General features: G+C 36.7%; 1 protein-coding gene across 2 annotated transcripts in view; it reads left to right on the top strand.

Annotated features, from left to right (window-relative positions):
- SLC9A3 (solute carrier family 9 member A3) overlaps window positions 1–17627 on the top strand; it is a 49283-nt gene that overhangs the window by 26446 nt on the left and 5210 nt on the right. Inside the window, exons 3-11 of one of the 2 annotated variants that reach the window (XM_058831276.1) lie at window positions 2890–3050; window positions 5106–5184; window positions 6008–6185; window positions 7055–7275; window positions 9185–9387; window positions 10225–10287; window positions 12081–12151; window positions 14367–14496; window positions 17493–17608. In XM_058831276.1, coding sequence (XP_058687259.1) covers window positions 2890–3050; window positions 5106–5184; window positions 6008–6185; window positions 7055–7275; window positions 9185–9387; window positions 10225–10287; window positions 12081–12151; window positions 14367–14496; window positions 17493–17608 — 1222 coding nt within the window. Of the gene's footprint in view, window positions 1–2889; window positions 3051–5105; window positions 5185–6007; window positions 6186–7054; window positions 7276–9184; window positions 9388–10197; window positions 10288–12080; window positions 12152–14366; window positions 14497–17492; window positions 17609–17627 lie in introns of both variants that reach the window. The other variant, XM_058831274.1, reaches the window with a different exon arrangement.

The raw sequence follows: 17627 nt of genomic DNA, 5'->3' as shown, positions 1-17627 counted from the left end.
CTAGAGTTCTAATTTCAGCTATGAAGAAGGCCAGACAAAGCTGTCCCTGATTCAAACTATGTCATTCTCCAGCAAAGCTGAGTAGGAGTCTAAAATATCTACATGACATAGACTTAACTAATCCACTAAATCTATTGTGTTGACCTCCAAGAAGTCAGCAAGATCTAACCACTTTGTGAAAAACCTTGCAGTTGTTACTTGCTGAAGATAGGAGAATGCTGAGTTATTAATTTTTAGAAGAGTTCATAGTACCTTCTGGTTGAAATTCTACAGCATATTTTTGTTTCTATCCCGCTTGTTCTGAAATTGAAGTCAATAATACTAAAAGTAGTATCATTAAAATGTAGAAATGTAAATCCACTACAGACTAAGATGAACTAAAACCAAATGACTTCTAGCTTTGCCATTCAATGGGCCTGTAGTAATGTCCATCAATATTGGAGAGCATAATCCAAACTGGATTGCGTAGATTTCCAACATAAATCCATCTCTTTGTTGGCATTCAATACCCTTGCAGATATTACAATTTGCAGAAGGAAGATGGAGAAGGTGATAAAGAAATCCTTCTTAAGAACTGAAATAAAAAGATTACCACATTAAAACTGTTAACCATCAGTCTTATCAGTCTGCTTCCACAGAATTGGAAGAATTATGTAATACTAGATCTTCCAGGCTGATTGCAGTGAACTGCTCACTGTCTGCTGGAGAACTAACACTTGCAGTATTGTGGTGGTGACTAATGCTTGGAACAGTTCTTCCTGTACAATCTAGGTCATAGCTGCAAAATGCTGAGTGCGTCTAAAAGTCTTAAATTGGGCCCAGCGAGCTTATCTTGGTCATGTGTCATTGATGAGCTGGAGGAAGCCATGGTCGTGTACGAATTGAAAATAACTGCTGTTATTACTCTAAATGAAAGTCTGATTTAGAAACTCCAGGCCTCTTGACAGTGCTTTGTAGAAACTATAGATGTGTCCTAATCTCCCCATAAATATTTGCTTACTAGATTTGCAAGTCTTCAAAGAATGTACCAATGATTATAATTGGTAACACATAAAAAAGATAAGCAATCTCAGTGGGCCAATTTATTTTCAAACATTAAGTTCTATTATACCCTGGTATTTGATTGTTATTGTCATTGGGCTTGTTCCTTCCTTAGCCTGCCTGAGAAGGACAAGCTTTGGTGGAACCATTGCTCAGATTTAGGTTCAAGGCTGTTCTCAGAATTTTTGGCACAGACTTAAGGTCACTGCCTCGATCCCACTTGCATGTTAAAACTGCTCAGTCCTTGTTCACAGCCCAATTATGTCCAAGTGTGAATGAGACTATTCATCTTCTTGAAAAAATAAGTGAGTTATACATCTGTGCAAGCTATGAATTTCTGTTTTCAAGGCCATTCCAAGATCCCTATAAATGGTATGGAAACCTTGTAGATATTCTGATTGGCAGATAGCAGCTAAGAGAAACTATACATGTGCAGCTCCCCCAGAGTATTGTGCATTGTCACATATAACAGGGTGTTGTGTACTCGTTTCTCTGACTGCCCATATAACTATCCTTTTCCTGAGTAAATAAGCCTATGCCATTTTGTATCAAAAATATTTAGAGTCTGGTTTCTGTATCAATTACATTCTAGGCACAAACCATTTTGAATTTGAAATATTACCTTTCAGAGTTCTTTCTAGAGGGACAGCCATGTTGTTCTGGAGGTGCTTTACAGGCACTACTGATCTTGTGGCTACACCTACTGACTGTGATTGTCTGTCTCATGCTTCAAAACCATTCCATTAGATGAATTTCATTTTTACTTGTAGAAATCAAGCCTGATATTTTTGGGCACGGCTCTCTGCATTGTGTTTTAATGAATGAATTCTCAACCTGTTCTTTGCTCTTCCTCATATAATTTTTGGCACCATCACTTCTTAATGAACCTTGCTTCCTCCTCCATCCATTAATGAACACAAACGGAATGTTACTGTTAGGAAATCTTTTCCCCAGAAAAAATGACTGGGTTACCACTCTTGATTTCATGAAGAGGGTAGATTTTGCAAGGTACTTAGGAAACCGAGTGATTTTTGTAGCTCTGCCTTTTCTGCTACTTTTAAAATGACAGTGAATTCTTGTCTTGTTCTGTTTGCATAACTGAACAAAATAACCTTAATAACTAAGAGAAAGTTAAAAAAAATATACCGGGTTACACTGTCAACAGTTCTGTAGTTTCAGAACTTTTGAAATCATTGCCAAAATTCCTAAGGGGCTACAACACAAACATGTTGAGGTACATTTTGGTCCTTCATCTATTTTTATGGTCCATTTGCAGACAATTTAACAGCCTCATGAATTCTAATTTGGGAACAAGTGGCTTAACCACAACTATCAGTGGGTAAGGAGGCCACAATTGGTGTTCGGCTGTACTGAGTGCTGTTACACACCACTGTAGCAGTGCTTAGAGACCAAAAGTCAAATTTGACCTGTGACATGAAATATTTTGAGAACATTTACTTCAGAAGTGCTGGTATGGTCCTCTTAACATCTGGTGAGTTCTCAGTTATCCTGGGATAATTTAGTTAAGTTAGACAAACCATGCCACACAGAAATAGAAAGCCAGTTTAGATCTGAAACTGACTTGCCACAAGGACAGGGCAGTACTGGTCCTGCTCCCAGAAACAACTTTGTTCCACGTGGGTCAATGCTGAATCCAACAAAACTTGTAGGATACAACATTACTCAGAGCAGAACTTTTAAAGTAGTCACTGTACCATGCTTTCCAGTTGGATACCTTGACATCTCTATTTTCCCGTACTTGGCATGATCTATAATATCCCAGTTTGTCATTACTATTGATTATACAGAGATGATTCTGCTTATAATTTGTTTGCTTTGTTTTTGAAGGTCAGCTGCACTCTGGGCTGCTGGACTTCCTCCTCTTTGGCAGTTTAATTGCTGCTGTGGATCCTGTAGCTGTTCTGGCAGTGTTTGAAGAAGTCCACGTCAATGAAGTTCTATTCATCATTGTTTTTGGAGAATCACTTCTGAACGATGCTGTAACTGTGGTAAGTAAATTACATATCCCAAAATCAACCCAACTCAAAGGGATTTCTTCTGAAGTGTATTTTCTCCTTTTAAGAAATACTGTACTCTGCGTGTATCTACTCATGGGCTATTGTAGTGCAGCTCATGGTGTTTTCTGTCTTGCTTACAAACACCAGATGTTTGAGCATGAAAGCTATTTGGAGTTGGTAAGTGACATAAAATACACAGTCCTGGGAAGAACACTTCAAATTGAGTTTCAGAGGTGCATATTCTATTTGCCTTTTCTGTTTAAGCAGGGCTTTCATGACGTAATGAAATTAGTTCCAGGGATTTTAATCCTTCCTTTGCTGTTATTTTTAATGCACATACATTTTTTTCTCCATATTTGTGTTATGCCCATAATTTATATGAATACCTCAGCCAGTGAGAGAGAATACTCTTCAAAGTGTTTATGCCTGCTCCTTCAGTTTTACTTCGATTGGATGTTTATCAAGCAGATATATAACAAAGAGCCAATTTTGAAAAGAAATTGTGTGCCATTTTAGAAAGTTCCTGGGTTTGTTTTTTTGTTTTTTTTTTTTTGCAAACATTTTTTAAATTTAGAAAGTCTCTAATAGACTTAAAAGTATCTTAGATTTCTACTGATATTTTAATTTTGATTTAAACACCTTTACTTTTCACACAATTTTTCTCTCCCAGAATAAAGCTGTCAATAGTTTTGTACTGCAGTGCTCGTGTTCAGGGACCAGAAAGTCCTAAGGCAGAAAGATGCTATGAACCAAGTTGCTGTGCAGCTTCAGTTCACTTTTGGATCATTTCCTATTCCTGCCCCTGCCTATCTGCAAGGAAGGGTAAAACATGTTCACGAGGCTCAGAGCCTTAATGTTTTGCAGCCAAGGGAGCAAAGCACTCCAAGGTCATTGGCAGCAGCCTTATTGTTCACATGAATTTGAAAACAACAGTATGGCTTCCAGAAAAACCTAATTGTCCTTGGATATCAGTACCATTAAAACTTCTGGGGTATTGCCAGAAACAAATATTAAAATAAACCTCTGACGAACTCAATATCAACATCACTGGCTTTCTGAAGGAAAACAGTTTTTGTTACTGTGAAATGAACAAAACCAGTCTACAAATAAAAGAAAGTTTGATTGTTCATTGATGAAAAAACAGAAGAGCAAATATGATCCAGAGCTAGAAAGCACAGCCTATGAAGAAATTTGAAACAGTGGAGTTACTACCTTGAAAAAAGAAAGACTAGAAGACAGAAGAAAGCGGATGGTATAGCATTTTTTAAACATAAATATGTAAAAGACTACTGTTTAAAAACAAAAAAAGTAATCCGTATACTGTGACTGGGTGAATATGAGCAGAATTATCAAATTTAGCTGTAACAAGGAAAGTTGAGAAAGCCATAGTAAAGTCCTCCCTCATCACTGGAGGAACCAAGAGCAGATTAAATTGGCATGTCTCAAAAATTATGCTCATATTAACCTCCTTAGGTTATGGTATGGATGAGGTGAATTCCTTACTTTCAGCTCAATCACTGTTAGTCAATTGTTTTAAAAGTTTTAGCACAATTATTATATTCTCTTGCATGTTCAACTTATATATGTTCAACATCCAGTATGCTATTATTAGCATCTTATTATTGTCTTATTTAGTATCTTATTTTTCTTATACATGTGAGTAAATCAAACTTTCAATACCTGGATTTTACAGAGAGAAATATTTTAGAAAACACATATATATGTAACAATGCTTCTTATACACAGGGGACATATTGAAGTGAGAAATGTAATGATATGAGGTGTTTATATTTGGTGGTGGTGGGTTTTTTTTGTTTTGTTTTAGAGTGTTTTTTTTGTTTGTTTCTTTTTTTTTTTTTTTTTTTTTGTTTCTTTTTGGCCCACTGCATTTCTTTTATTTTGAGAAAATATAAAATTCTCCCTCCAGACAGAATTTCCCTCAGTCAAACACAATTTCAGACTTCATAATGTTGAAGCCCCAGAGGAGATTACTTTAATAGGCTCAATTCAGGGGCAATTATTAAATTAGTCTACTTTTCTTTCCAGGTGCTGTACAACGTGTTTGACTCTTTTGTTGCAATAGGTGCAGCGAATGTGACGGGGATTGAATGTCTCAAAGGCATAGGTGCGTAGAAGTGAATTCTGTATCACACAATTGATGTATATCTGCGGTATTTTAAACAAAATATTACTATTATCCTATTGGCAACTGTTATTTTTCAGTCCTTTCCACTGTTACTCATATTCACACATTTGTATGGCATAGGCAAATGTCTTAAGAAAATAAATAAATAAATAAATATTCCTGGATATTCAGGAAACTTAATCAGATCTGTTTTCTTTTGAGAAGACTCAACAGATGTGGAGTTCATTTGTTGAGACCACCAAATCTGACATCTATATATATATATATATATTTAAATTTAATAGCATTTCCTTAATTTCAGCCTATGCTCTCCCTGCATTCCAGGAAAGTCAAGATTGCATACAGGTGCTGCCACTCCTTATCACTGGTCACTGTTGAGTAATGTTTGCCAGTACTACCAAGAAAGTTTGCCTGAAAATTTAGTCACTATTTCCAATTCCAAGAATTGCATGAAACTAAATTATCTTATGAATGAATGTTTTAATAATAACTTTGTCATATTCTATAATATGCTTTGGTAAAAGCCTTTGTTTACAGAACATGGGGAAAAAACAGTACAAAGAAATGTAGTGGTTTGAATAAAAGTAAAATGGTGAGGATTAACAGAAGTAGCCTTGTATTTCTACAGAATGCTACATTCACGTACCACGTGCTCAAAAGCCTTGAGCCAATAAATGAATTTGACACGTTCTCCAAATTTTTCTGTGATTACTGGCCATTTGTCATCCTCTCTCTGGAAGAGAACTAGTTCAAACCATCACACTTCTACAGTTTAAGCTGTGTTAGGTGTTTTGTTTTTCAGTGTCATTCTTTGTGGTGAGCCTCGGTGGGACACTGGTTGGCATTTTCTTTGCATTCCTGCTCTCATTGGTCAGTCGTTTCACCAAGCACGTGAGAATCATTGAACCTGGATTTGTGTTTATCATTTCCTACCTGTCCTACCTCACAGCAGAGATGCTTTCTCTTTCTGCCATCTTAGCGTAAGTCTCTTTTTATTACTGCCTATGAAGGGGATGAGAAGGGAATATGGATTTTAAAAACACTGAAAGGAAAACCTAAATTAAATGGGACAACTATTGAATATGACACTCATTAAGTTTATGCTGGATATTACTATGTTCACACTGCACTAGATTATAGTTTGCAAATACTGTCATTCAGCCTTGAAAAGGAATGCAAGTTTCCCAGTACCTGCTGAGCAACATGAGAACTCCTTTGCTAAATACAGATATGATTCTTTCATCTCTGTTATTAATAATACTTCAAACTTAACAGTTGTCCATATGTGCTGACATCTTTCCCTATCATTTGAAACTAAAGCAATATTTTTCTAAGGCAGTGTGTGAATGTCATTATTCTCTGTTCTCTCTCTCTGTCTTGGCTGGCCAGTAAGGTTTGCCTAAATGTTGCCTATTCTGGTTTGAGTACCTCTGTGAATTTTTCTTCTCTTAGTATCCATTGATTCCTGACATACCCTTCCTTCTCAGTTCTGCTTGTCATGTTTGTAGATGATACAGTAAGTGCATTGAAGGTCTGAAAATCTTTCTGCAAACAGATCATTAGTTTATGTCTAATGTAAACAAGGCTTAAAATTTTGCTTTGAAAGCAGTATGGTAATCTGAAGAGAATGACAGTCTGTTGTGTCCTAATGAAACGCTGTCTTCAGGCCACTTGAGGTCACATCAGCATGTATGTTTGAGACATGCTTTTTACCTAGGTTAGATTCCACAAGCACTTGTGAGTGTATCTTCGCAATTAATGCCGAGTTTTTATCACTATGTGATAGACAGATGGAAATAATATTAAATGTTGCAACAGGTATTTTCTGAACAATTGCTTCTTTTTCTAGGATAACCTTCTGTGGCATCTGCTGTCAGAAATATGTCAAGGCTAACATATCTGAACAGTCTTCTACAACTGTAAGATATACTATGAAAATGATGGCCAGTGGAGCAGAAACTATTATCTTCATGTTCCTGGGCATTTCAGCTGTGGATCCAGATATCTGGACTTGGAATACGGCTTTTATTCTGTTGACTCTGGTCTTCATCTCGGTATATAGAGTTATTGGTAAGGTGGTGACCTTCCTGTTTGTGCACCATACTGCTGATGTAATCACATATGCTTTTAGCCCTCTCCCTAAAAAAAATATTTGGACTTCTAGGTTTGTTCCTTTTAAAACATACAATTTATCTTAGTCGAATTTATTGTTGGGTTTGGGTTAGAGTAGTAGAGTAAGCTCTACAGTAAGTTCCGTCATGTGCTGAAAATATAGCAGGACTTCATTTTTGATGATGTGTGAGGATATGAGTAGCCCATCAGTCAACACAAATCATTCAGTGGCTAACCTTTGTTGACCCAGCAAATGGTATTGGCAAAATCTCCCAGTAAAATGGACTTTGTTCTTTAACTTGCAGCCTAACAAAAGATGTGACTCTTGTCATCTGTATCTTTCCTTCAGCTCTTTCAATTTGGCACTAAAGTGATTGTCTTAAGCTAATGTTATGGTTGACTTCAGGTTTTAGGCACACAGTGATATCAGACCATACATAGCTACACTGCAGGTTCTCTGGCTTAAGAAATAATTCTCAGGGGCTGATGAAAAACTTAGTAAATAAGGCTGGGGCAGGTAGGGATTACCTACTGTTGATTTACTGGGTTTATATAAGTTTACAAACATTTCAAAATACCAACGATGATTTGCCCAGCTATGTAGTTCTGCTGCAGTTTTGTTAAAATCGCAACAAAGGTCTAGAATGAAGTACTTGTAGAGAGTAACACACATGGCAACTTGGTGTATGTACTTACACCTGGGAATAAATTAAACCAGCTTATTTGCTTGTTTGTCTTGACTTAAATTCAAATGAAAGGTCACACATCTATCTAGCTGGCAATTTTCCTAGATTCTGTGTTCTTATTCTGTCTAGAACTCCTGAGCTGAATGAAGTGCCTAGCTCCTTGCCCTCCTTTTCTAAATAGTCTGCAAGCATTGTTCATTTAGCTGCCTCTCAGTAACTGCTAATGTGCCTGAGGTGTTTAAGAGTTTTCCATGACACTTTTTGTATTCCTCGAATGAGTGGTTAATAATACTGTAATAGATGTGATGATATGTAAATAGTAAATATTCAGCAATAACAATAAGCACCCACTAAAGTAATTGATCTTAGATATTGACAAATTACTAAATACCTGATGATATTGGGTCTTACATAATTGCAATTCTCATTCCCTGGAAGACTCAGATTTGTTGCATTTCCAAGGTCCCCTCCTCCAGAGGCCCTCCTTCCAGTGACAAGACACTTCTCTTGGCACAAGTTCAAAGTTCTCTAAAAAGAGACGAATCTGTTTTGCACTGGTTAACAGCCCTGGCCTGCTGCAGTGGGACACACATGCCGTGCCAGTCACAGGAGGAGTGAAGATGTTTTCCCTCTGTATGGTGCCAGTTTTGGGGTACATTGAGACAGTTAGAGCCTTAGAGTCCTCTGCAGCAGGAAGCATCTCATCAATAGGTTTGAAGATAGTGTTAGCATAACTAAACAGCTCTTCATAAGACAATGACTTAAATGTAATTTTCAGTGATTTGCAAAGGGAGTCACACTTACTCCCTAAATCAGTGCTGTTTTAACCCGTTTCTGTTAACTGACCCTGTGCATATCACCGGTTACAGTGCTAGAAAATCTATTCTTTCTTAATGAATTTCCAAGGTCAGCACATGGCAGTGTGACACTTTCCCTGGAGTGCCTCTACCAGAGGGTAGCACTCTCAGAAGAGCTCCTGGCTCACAGTAGCAGCTTCACCTAATTCCTTTGGCTCGATGTAAAGAGAAGGCACCAAGTGGGCAACACAGTGATAAGAGGGGGAAGTAGATGTTCTGGATTGTTACAAAGGCAGTCTGGTGGCACCATTTCTGTTACATCCAGCTGGGATACTGATGTTCCATAATGGTATTTCTAGACACACTGACATTTGTTTTTTACAGGTGTCATTATACAGACATGGATTCTTAACCGCTACAGAACTGTCCAGCTGGAGATAATAGACCAGGTGGTGATGTCCTATGGTGGACTGCGAGGAGCAGTTGCTTTTGCTCTTGTTGCACTTCTGGATAAGGACAAAGTGAAAGACAGAAACCTGTTTGTCAGCACAACTATAATTGTTGTGTTTTTTACTGTTATATTCCAGGTAATTTAACTTCTTAGGCATGTTTCTTGCAAGGAGAAGTAGTCCCCCAAAAGTACTGAATGCTTGAAGCAGTTCTCAGCTGAAGGTTGCATATTGTTTCACTGAACTGAAAGCATAATTGAATTTGTAATTTTAGTAACAAAGATCCTATTTTATGTTTTCATGTGGGACCACATGGGGCAAAACACAATTTCCTCTGTGCTAAAAATTGTTCAGTCTTAGCTGCTTGGTATTAATAGTGCCAAGTTAATATCTGATTAAACATCCTTCACCTCATATGAATAACTATAGGGAGCAGTGCTTTTAATGGGAGATACAGTCATTAAGCTGATCTACCTGAGCTTCAGTCCTTGTTTTAAAATATAGCAGCAAGCAGTGGGACAAGAAAGTATTTAAGGTCCAAACAAAATAGCACTTTTTGGATGAAAAACCGGTAATTTAAATGAAAATATGTCAGTAGATAGCAGCTTGCAGTATTTTCTGAAGTGTATTACAGAAAGTTTAGTTGTGCTCCCAATCTCCTGACTTGTGGTGAAAATACCACATCCAGTGGCATAGGAAACACTTCTACTCTTCCACTACTATATTCTTCCTATAGATGATATAATTTTTCACTGTTGTCTTTTCAAACCTTTGTAATAGGAGCTGAGGGTACTGCATTATTTTATCTTCTAGAAGGAATAGAAATCAACTGAGAAAGTATGAGAACCACCAAGTAACACAAAAAAATGTGCTTTATTTCTGTTTAACCAGCTGGAGGAAAGTCTTAAGAAGACTTCTAAGTATTTATTGTCATGTTTCAATCCTTAGGGACTGACTATCAAACCTTTGGTACAGTGGCTGAAAGTGAAGAAAACTGAACACAGAGAACCAAAACTGAATGAGAAACTTCATGGCAGAGTAAGATATTTTTAAAAAACCTTATGGTATCTTTTGGATTTTCACAGAACACCTTAAGAGAAAACAAAATTGTTAGTGAAAATGTCTTTTTTTGTAAGGGAGTGGGCTATCACATTTCAAGAGCAAAATCCTTCAAACATTTCTAAAGTTATTATAAGTTGCTGTTTCTCTTTGGCTCAAGTCCTGTGAGAGGATATTCACATGAAAGTTCTGGTCTTTCACTTGGGAATTCAATGGGGCTGGGAGTACTGGGGGAACAGCACACATGGAATATGTTTCTTTCTCTTCATCTAAAAGAGGAGAATGATTGTTGATTGCTAGGGCAAAGCATGTCCAAATAAGTTTATTTTTCCTCCTCAAAAGCCGTTAATTTTTAGAAAAGGTATGAAAGCAGGCTTTGTAGCTTGCATATTACATGGAAAGATAGTCTGCTGCCCAGTACAGAATAATTATATACTGAAATTCCAGATTAATGGCAACAGTCCCTGGATTTCTTTACCCTTTTAAAAGATTTTGAAACACAAACTCTTCCAATTCACTTTCACAACACATGATAAAGTTTTCATTCAGTAAAAGAAAACATAACTTTTCAATAGAGGTTAAAGGATGGAGGAGTATAAGACATCACAGAATAATCAAGGTTGGAAGAGATCTTCAAGAACATCTTGTTTAATCCATCAACACTTCACTATCATAACCACCCGTAAATTATATGCTCAGGTGCCACATCCAGACAGCTCTTGAACTCTTTCAGAGATGGCAACTCCACCACCTCCCTGGGGAACTTATTCCAGTGCATACCACACTTTCAGTGAAAATTTTTTTTTTTCTGAAATCTAATCTGGGCCTCCCCTGTCACAACTGAGGACTGTTTCCACTTGTCCTTTCACTTGAGACAGAGCAGAAGAGGCCAACACACACCTGCCTACACCCTCCTTTCAGGCAGTTGCAGGGAGTGATAAGGTCTCCCCTGACCCCCTTTTCCTCAGGTGTAACAGTCTCAGCTTCCCCAGCTGCTCCTTACAGGATGTGCTCCAGACCCTTCCCCAACTTCGTTGCTTTTCTCTGTACATGCTCCAGCATCTCAATGTCCTTTTTGAAGTGAGGGGCCCAGAATAGGACACAGGACTATAGATACAGCCTCACCAATGCCAAATCAGCAGTGCCATTTCAAACCTAGCACCTGTATATCCTGCAGTAATCATTCCAGTGTTCAGAGTGAAATGTTTATAACCATGCATAGAAAAAGGCCAAATGGTACATGCAGCTGCTTTGGTTTGCATCAAGAGTTGTAAGCTTCCAGATTTCTATCAACCATCTAATATACTTGGTATGAAATTTTGCCCTAGATATTAAAAGAATGGTGCCTACTTCTACTCTGAGGGGAGTATGAACTCCTGAAACATCTAAAAAGAATCACTGGGGAAATTGTTCAACTGAAATAATCACCTACACTAATAGTGGCAGATGTACTTTATAGGGCAGAAATAGAGATGGTAAAACAAGTCCATAAAAGTTTTAGAATTGAATGTTAAAATGGGGGTTTAAGTACCTTCTCATTTGAGACCCTTGTAACTCAAGAACACCTAGTGAATTTATAAAGAATGGGCTAGAAAGTTCAGGACCTTTGAAGAAAAGCTTATAGTAGTTAGTATTTCTGTAAACAGGGGGAAAAAAAAAAGCCATAAAATTATGCTGCATAGTCACCTGGTCTACCTTGAAATAAATTGAACAATTTTCTAATTATATTTTTTATTTCTGTGAAGATATTAATTTCACTCTCACTTTCCTAGGCCTTTGATCACATTCTTTCTGCTATAGAAGACATTTCTGGACAAATAGGGCATCATTATCTGAGAGACAAGTAAGTAATAACCAATTTAGAATCATGAAATACTGATAGGAAATATTATCTGTACATATATGTAACTTTTTAAGCCTGTGAGCTTAGGGAAAGCAAGGATGCTAAATGCAGTTAAAGAGGTTACATACTGAAAATACTGGAAATACAGCAAATGTCAAAACAATGTATTTTTGTCCCCTTAAAACTAGAATCTCTCCTTTCTCTTCCACAGTCAAGATTATGCCTTTGCAGGTGCCTCAGTTCAAATATAGGGTCATTCTCTCAAGATTAGAGAACTGAGTATTTGCAGAAGTGTTCACCTAGAATGTCAATGCTGATTTATCTTTGTAATGCTACATTTCATGAACACTATTTATGTGTGGAGGCACCAAAAATCCTCAGCTACAACTATGCTAGCTGTTTATCCTATCTCTACAAGGATGTGTTCAACACCTCTGAAAGCTGTGGCAGAGGGTGCTCTGAAATTGCTCTGACAGTTTCAGCCTATTAGTCTAAAACCAATAATGAACCATCCCCTCTGTTTATACTTGATTCATCTTGAGAGAAGCAGAATTACTCAGCTGAAAGATTCAACATTTCCTTTAAAGTACATGTGAAGAGTTACCCTTGTGATGGACACACTTCCATACCTAGGTGCATAAATGTGGAAAAAAGGACGTTAAATCTGGATATCCTTAAGAGTGTTATTTCAAGTTAGGCCATTGTCTTCCTGGAGTCAAGTCATTTAATAGGTGCCAACAGCTACAGTTTTGACCTTCTAACCTCTTGCTGACTCAACATGCCAATTCCAATCCAAGAGCCAGTGGTTGTGTTAACTTTCTGCAGAGTACATCTCTAATGCTTTCTGAGAGCTGAGTCTGTTACCTTATATTTAGCATTATCATACAAAACAAAACAATTCCTAGGCTGAAGCTACCTTGTATTGCAACTCAAGCTGAATTGCTCACCTGCATCCAGTTACAGAGACTTATCTCCTTCCTTTCCTTTTGCTCTTCATTCATGTATGCAGTGAAGAATTTTCCTGAGGCACTCCAGACAGAACATCTTCTTTTTTTTGGCCTAAGTTTGTAGTTTACTTTTTGGGAATAAATTTCAGTAGGCTATATATAATATAGGCAAATACATCTTCAGTTTAGATAAATTGCCTCAAAGACAGAGCTATATTTTTAAAGTGGTGGATTTGCATGTGACTTCTTGCATGTCAGAAAGTAATATGAACAAGAACAGAAGAAATAGCTTAATGTAGATTCATGGTTGAGTATGTGGTTTGACGACTAATGTATTTTGAATGAGACCATCTCAAGCCCACCTTTTGTACTCTATGTACATGAAAATGCTGCTTACATAAAGAAATGGCAACCCCTAGCATCCTCACTGATGGGTGCATGTGTGGCAGCCTGAATTAGAGCTTGCTGGTCAGATGTTCTGGCCAGAGAAGAGGAATAATTATCAATTATGTGAATTATATTTACCACAGAAAGGTTTAAGCAATCAGAATCAAAAGCTGTAAACTCAAAATGGCCATTGGACGAGATGGATAGAGTAATTCTCAGCAGTAGTCTCCAACGCTGCCTCATGCCCTTTAGATGAAGTGTTGAGGAAGTCAGAAGAAAGTACAACAGCCTTTAATCTTTTATACTCTTAAGCATGACAGGGCAGATACGCTACAATTAGACAATCTTGGAAGAGTAAATAATTGAAAATACACATGGCTACTATTCCCAGAGCAGAGTACATCAGTGGCATGAATAAGGCCCTCTGGCAGAGCTTTTGGAAGGGCAGTGTTATTATGAATTGATTTTCTGGTCTGGCTGTCCTACAATACAACTGGGGAAAAGCAGATTGCTTTCCCAACAAGGGAAGAAAATTAAACAATCAGAAGTGGAAAAATAAGGTAGCATGATCTTCCAAAGTATAAAATGTGTTACTGACTCTGAAATGGGATACTGTAATCATAGCACTCTTGTAGTAGTGTTGGGTAAGTGAACTGATTAAATGCTCTGTGACAGCTGCATAAGCCTGTAGCAGGCTTTTCCTTGACTTTCTCTACATGCTAATTCTAATTGAAAAGCTTCAAGACTCAAATCCCTCACATTCCACTGTTCACCCTTTTTTTCAAAGTGTTTAGCTCAAAAAATATAATTTATGCTAAATTAAAAATGCTTTGAAACTAAAATTGCTTGTTGCCATTAACACAGTTTGTTTAAATTATCAGGTGGTCCAATTTTGATAGGAAATTCCTCAGAAAAATACTGATGAGAAGGTCTGCTCAAAAATCAAGAGACCAAATCCTTAATGTTTTCCATGAGCTCAACTTGAAGGATGCAATTAGCTATGTGGCTGAGGTACTTATGAACACTTGTTGACATATTATAGCATCATTAGAAATTTGATCTTTTAAAATTTATATTATAACCTAAAGCTAATATATTGCAGGAGATGCCTAAAGGAAAACTATTTCCATCTCAGATCTGCTTACTTTTTCCTTTTTTTTTTTTTAATTTTTTTTTTAATGTGGTTTGAGTGTCGGTATTGCTGGTTTAAGAAGCTGTAGTTCTCAAAATATTGTGCCTGATCACCAAATACTAGTATATTGTACTTACTTCAGTGTGCTTTTTCTGTTGCATTTTACTGACTATCTTTGTTTCTATATTCATTACATGAAAAAATACTGTAATTCTGGAGGGGCGTTGTCTTTCTAAATGTGTCAACAGGGTCTGGCTCCTGCAGGATAGTCGTTCTATGTGATGACAAATCTGATTTCAAGAAGCTCACATCCAAATGATTTGCGTATGTGGCCAAAGTTTGGGACTGCTAATCTCAATCTGCCAGATCATTATAACATGCACAAAAAACCCCCCAAAACTGAAGGGTAACTTTAATACAACGGAAACATCACCCCATGTCAATAGTTAGGATTAAATATACTACAAATATCAATTGCAATCAGAGAATTGTGAAGTTAGGGAAACTTAAGACTTGCAACGGGAGAAATTTTTAAAGGTGGTTTGAAGGAAGTTTCTGATCTTCTGCAGAAGTACTCCAGCAATGTTGCCTGATTGTGTATGAATTCCTAATCTTCTTCAGTACGAAATTAGTCACCTTACTTCAAGCAGCCACAAATACTCAGTATTGATGTAATATAAAGGATAGTTTTAAATGAAATATTTTTAATAGTGGTCTTTGAAATTATAATCTATCCATGCCCATAATCTCCAATTGACTTAATTTGCATGGTTAGCTGATATATATCAGTTAATTTCTTTAATTTAAATAAAAATCATTAGTATGACTCATACTACTACTACTATTAATACTGCTAAACTTTTTTTTTTTTTTTTTTGAATGGGCACTACATCCAGGCTGTCTTCTTCCAATGGAACATATAATTTTGGAGACTGAATTCAGAAAACATGATGAAATTCAGAAATTATGTTAGTATGGAAGATGGAGAATAATTCACGCTACAAGCAAATCCTTCCTTTTGAGATTTTGTAAATTATCTATTTGGTTTTTAAACCATCTGAGCTCAAGAACTAATTTTCTTTCTTGTGATACTTTCTAGGTCACACCTCAGAGGAAGAAAGTTGGATAATGACTTTGAGGTGGATGACTATGAAACTCATGCTCAGATTCATTGCTGAATCTGTTCAGTAGATTTGTTACAGTGTTTCTTCTCTTTAAGAGCTGCAAAGGGCTTTCTAGATCACTAATACATGCAGATTTAGGATCAGAATTTTTTTGATGTCTTTGATCCCATATAGTAAAGACAGATTACTAAAAGTTAGATTGGTAAATTTTTGGGAGATGAAACATAAGGGAACTGCTCTTTGTTGCATTAGTCCAAATGCTATTTCTGTATATTGTTTCTTGCAGATAAATTCTATTGGGAAAATATCTACCGAGCTTATAATAATAGAAAAAGAATTGAAAGTTCTCCAAGTTCTACAGAAGTTTTGCAGCATATTTTCTTCCAGCAGAAATTAATTATGAGTTGTGAATCCTAAAGTCATTTCACCTTTGTCACTTTAATATTTTTTTCAATGATACATCGCTTTAACAACTTTCTCTTCACTTTTCAAATATATCTTTGAACTAAATATCTATGAATTACAAGCTGACATTAAATTGAAGCCATTTCTCCCAGGACAAGTAAAGACCTGTCTCCCCCAGCTACTCAATCTCTTCTGACTTGCAAGAAACTGAGCAATTTAAAAATTATTTTATATCTTTTTCTTTGTTCAGCTCTTCTGCTATGCTGCATCTATATAATAAATAAGAGTTGAGAGAGTTCAGTCTCAATCTAAGTAAATTCCTTACAGTTGAAAAGGGAGAACCTAAACCAAGAAAAATTAAAATAATCCAGAGCAACTGAAAGGAAGTGACTTAAAATACTCATGGTTTGTAACTTGTTCTGGCTAAAATTCATTCACTGACAATATGGTATGATGCATGTATGAAACATTAAACTCGATTTGAAAAGAAAGTTAGATTCACTTGAAAATGAATGGGACAATGTTCTCCCAGAGTTCAATTTTATTAACCTCAAATTTTCTGCCTGCAGAGGCCACAGTGTATTTCATACTGTTGGAGAAATGTAGATTAAATCTCTGTTCTGCAAGGGAGATGATTTTTCCTGATTATTACTGTTTAAAATTTAGACACCTGTCATGTGATTTCTCTCTGCTGTGATTCAAAACCATAGATGGTTTCAGCCTGTGTAACCACAATGTCACACAACATATACTTTTTAGCTAAGCAAGAGATTACTTAAGGTGTAGGGGAAAGTATGAAGACATAAAACTGAGCTTTTCCAGCAGTTCACTTCTGTGATGCTAATTTTAATCTGAAAGAAAATCTCATCTCTTCAGTATCTCATCTTGTCATGCCATTATCTCTTTCTAATAGTCTTGTAGACTTCTATCACCACTTAATATTTGTTGATTCCAGTCTGGTAGAGAACAGAAAACTTAGTGTTGTGTATTTGGTATTGTGTGGTGATGTGTTGATACATGAACATCTGTATGTATATCCCTATGCCCTTGGATTGCAACACTGTACAAAGTAAAACTGCAAATCTATTGAGGCACAGGAAATCACTCACCCCTTCAAAATCAATTTCTAAGAGTGGAATAGATTTTCTCATTGCTTTGTTTGTTGGGATAATGTCACTCAACGCAAAGAAACCATAAGACCAAAAATGTTTTTTATTTGATACCTAGATATAACTCCTCCCGTGCTTCTTGTGCCACTTGCATAAATACAGTCTATTTGTATTCTGATACATATTTTGTCCTAGGTTTTTACAGCTGTAATATGTTTTATTTCTTTCCATGACCAGGGAGAACGTAGAGGTTCGCTGGCATTTATCCGTTCTCCAAGTACAGACAACATGGTAAATGTGGATTTCAGCACTCCACTCCCAGGCACAGTGGAAAGTTCTGTCTCTTATTTATTGTAAGTAATGTGGATTGAC

This window comes from Poecile atricapillus, chromosome 2 (assembly GCF_030490865.1).
Source record: "Poecile atricapillus isolate bPoeAtr1 chromosome 2, bPoeAtr1.hap1, whole genome shotgun sequence".
Classification (NCBI taxonomy): domain Eukaryota; kingdom Metazoa; phylum Chordata; class Aves; order Passeriformes; family Paridae; genus Poecile; species Poecile atricapillus.
The sequence above is the reverse complement of the archived record's forward strand: the minus strand, read 5'-3'. Positions and strand labels throughout refer to the sequence as shown.